This window comes from Quercus suber, unplaced genomic scaffold (genome assembly GCF_002906115.3).
Source record: "Quercus suber isolate HL8 unplaced genomic scaffold, Cork oak 2.0 scaffold_410, whole genome shotgun sequence".
NCBI classification, from domain to species: Eukaryota; Viridiplantae; Streptophyta; class Magnoliopsida; order Fagales; family Fagaceae; genus Quercus; species Quercus suber.
Genome location: NW_027069861.1, coordinates 550,690 through 554,100, shown reverse-complemented (window position 1 = coordinate 554,100; position 3,411 = coordinate 550,690). Strand labels below are relative to the sequence as shown.

General features: G+C 33.6%; 1 protein-coding gene across 1 annotated transcript in view; it reads right to left on the bottom strand.

Annotated features, from left to right (window-relative positions):
• Window positions 1-1,984: 1,984 nt before the first annotated feature.
• Window positions 1,985-3,411, bottom strand: part of LOC111999279 (probable protein phosphatase 2C 63) — a 3,402-nt gene continuing 1,975 nt past the window's right edge. The window contains exons 3-4 of the mRNA XM_024031409.2: window positions 2,751-2,987; window positions 1,985-2,590 (exon numbers count right to left, since the gene is read on the bottom strand). Of these exons, the coding sequence (XP_023887177.1) occupies window positions 2,309-2,590; window positions 2,751-2,987 (519 nt within the window). The 3' untranslated portion in view covers window positions 1,985-2,308. The remainder of the gene's footprint in view (window positions 2,591-2,750; window positions 2,988-3,411) is intronic.

Sequence of the window (3,411 nt, the reverse complement as noted above, 5' to 3'; positions counted from 1 at the left end):
CCTTAAGCCACATCTGTTCAAACCTCCATGGTTTTCGTTGTTTAATTTGAATCCCTTTTAGCCGAATGATTAAGGGCTTATGATATGAAGATCCACATCCTAAGTGTACAACCTTTATCGTAGGGAACATAGCTATCCAATCAGTGGTGGCGACTGCATGATCTAGTCTTTCCCATATTGTGTTACCCCCTCCTGTCCCCCTATACCACATGTATTTCCCTCCCACAAAACCCAAGTCTTTAAACTCACATTCGTCAAGCACATCTCGAGAAGCTTCCATTTGTCTCCTTGGTTTGAACCTTCCTCCTAATTTTTCATCTGCCTTCGTAATTTCGTTAAAATCCCCCGCACACAACTACGGGAGAGTGAACTTACTTTTTAATCTTCTCAGTTTTGCCCAAGATTCGTGTCGATTCCTTGTGTCTGGCTCACCATAAAAGCCGATAAATCTCCATTCGTCTTCCTTTCTCTTATTCACTATAGCATCAATATGGTTGGAGTTCTTTGTCTCTTTAATATATTTCTTTTGCTAATATCTCTTTAATATATTTCAGCAAAAAAACAATGAGTCTCTTTAAAGACAAATGCGTGCTTAACTAACTTTTTAAATGTTTCTCAAAAAAAAAAAAAAAAACTAACTTTTTAAAATATTCTAGTCTTTAAAGCGAATGTAGTGAATCTAATTTAGGATTTTTGTTTTCTTTTTTTGAATTTTGGGAACAATTTTAAGATAAAATTTTTATTCTAACTTAATATAAATATATATGTGTGTGAAGCTCCTTCTTGAAAAGTTGAAATTTAACTATTGCCCCTCACACCTCACACCCTACAAGTACTTGTTTTTGTAGAGTGACCACCGCATCAATTGTGCGCAGTGGTAATTTTGAGAACAATTTTGAATAAATAAATCGAATGATTTTGGCCCAATTATATTTATTATATTTGACTATTTACTCTTATCATTATTATGTAATGTATGACTTAATTCATGCCGGTATACCCAATAAATTCATTGAAAAATCGTTAGTGCTGCGAAGGACTAAATTAAGTCGGATATCTCTGGAGGATTTTTTTTTTTTTTCCCCCCCAAAAAAACTTGTTATTCAATTAAAAATCAAACTTATTGAAAATGTGAAACACCACAGTGACCACTTAGGATTATAACTGTACAAGAAGTGATAACCGGTGTCATATCAATGACCATCTCAATAATTCATTGGTCATACGCATGCTATCAACAACTGCTAAAAGCGCAAAGATCAAGCAGGCTTTGGAAATACCAAATTTCCAATATAACATGTTGCTCTTTTCCCACACTCCCAAAGTAATCGAGAACTGTCACATGCAAAACCTGATTTTTCGCCATGGCCTTGGTTAAAATAATGAAACATAAATCTCAAAAACTGATACGAAAAAGTTATTATTATTATTTGTTGTATTAATTAAGTAGCTTGTTTTTATTGATTTCAATTAATCCAGGAGGACAAAATAATTTTCTGAGTTAAATGTAGTGAATGCTGAAATCATTTTTGCAAACGTTTGCATAGGTTGGAGTTGGGGAGGATGGATTATGGATAAATGACTCCGTACAAACACAATTAAGTCTTAGTTTTTTTTTGAGAATGCAATTAAGTCTTAGTTTATTGACCTTTTTAGCAAAAAAAGAATACCTATATGCAGTAAAAGCTATAAATTTCTCCTACTAATACTATAAATTAATAAAATACCCACATTAAAAAGTCCTTGAGAGAGGTAATGAGTCCTCATAATGCACGCTAGCGCTCTAGTTGGATTGCATCCACCAATTATTGTGTGGTGTGTCTTTTTTTTTTTTTTTTTTTATAATTATAAACTTTGATTATTTTATAAAAAAAGTTAAAGGAATACATAGAAAATTGTGATTGGTGGTAGTAAAATATAAAGTGAAACACAAAAAGTAAGATAGATGATTTATATTCATGATCGGGCAAGATCACTTGTAGTATGAGTCAATCTTAATGGCATTTTTCAATTCATCATGCATTTTAACCTACAATTCCAGTACAAAAAAAGAAAAAGAAAAAATGATTTACAAATAGTCAAAAACAATCCCCAAAACAAAGGGACACAAAATGAGGCCAAAAACCCAAGTTGGGAAGTCAGTAGCCTTTTCATTCTGCTAACCCTCATTCTCAATGTTATGTACAGCTCCCCCCTGTGGTATGTATTCTGAAACAGTATCCTTTCTTCCAGCCAGACGCACCTATCTCTATAATAGCTTATAACTTTTACATAAAGACCATTGCATAGTATTGGGCTACAATTCACTTTAGGAGAGAGCATGCAATGAGACCTCTGCATCATCTGCTCCCATATCGGTATTTAGAGAGAAGATATCTACAGGGGTACTGGTGCAGTTAAAGAGGGTGTCATCCCCGAGTCTACCATTTGGAGAACCTCGTGAATGATCAAGATATAAAACGATGACAGTAATATCATCGTGAAAATAGCGCCGTACCCCTCTTTTGATTCTCTTTATGTCTTCGTATCTCATTTCTCTTTTCCTTGCAGCCTCCTGTACTGCAGCTTTAACCAACCGCTTTGCTATTCCCTGCAATATAATTTCAGCAGCTCTTAATATCTTTTCATACACCCTAACAATTTAAAATACAGATCAATAAAATTTGTATTGCAACAGTAAAAATACATAAATATGTAATGATATTCAGAGAAGAATAAAAGAGCACAAATACTATTTGGAGGGCCCTTACAACTCTTGGATTTTTGAAGACAATTTCAACAGCTGCTTCATCACTCAAATGCTCCCAGAGACCATCTGATGCAAATATCAAAAACATGTCATTTGGCTTTAACTTCCGAATCACTACTGAGGGTTCTGCTGTCACTACAGCTCTTTTTAAAGGAACAGGTGATCCAAATTGCTGAAAAAGAGGATCTCTGTTAAACTCAGGTTTCTTCAGGTATACATCTCCAATTGATCTTGAGACCTATAAGAAAAAGCATAAATCTAAGGACTTATTGTCATTTTGCCTGTATGTGCTCTGTTGGACTGCTCAATCTGAAGATTTGCGTTTCTTTTTATCTCTTTTTTTTTTTTGCAATTTAAGTGACAAGTTCTTTGAGTTCTGTATTCTGTGGTAAATTAGAATTGGATTTCTTTTTCTTTTTTCTTTTTTTCCAGTAACGAATGATTTCAAGCTCTGTGATACAAGTAATCATAGAGTTAGTTTGACTCAGTCTGTGGTATTGTGTTAACACCTTGCACTCATATCCATGTTTAATCTTTTACTCATTAAAATCTACAACCTTATAGCGTTCCTTGAATGAATAATATGATATGACTTATTTTTCAAACCTACTTTCTTTTTGCAAAATTGAATGTTTCTAAGTTTTTTTTCTTTTGAGAAAGTA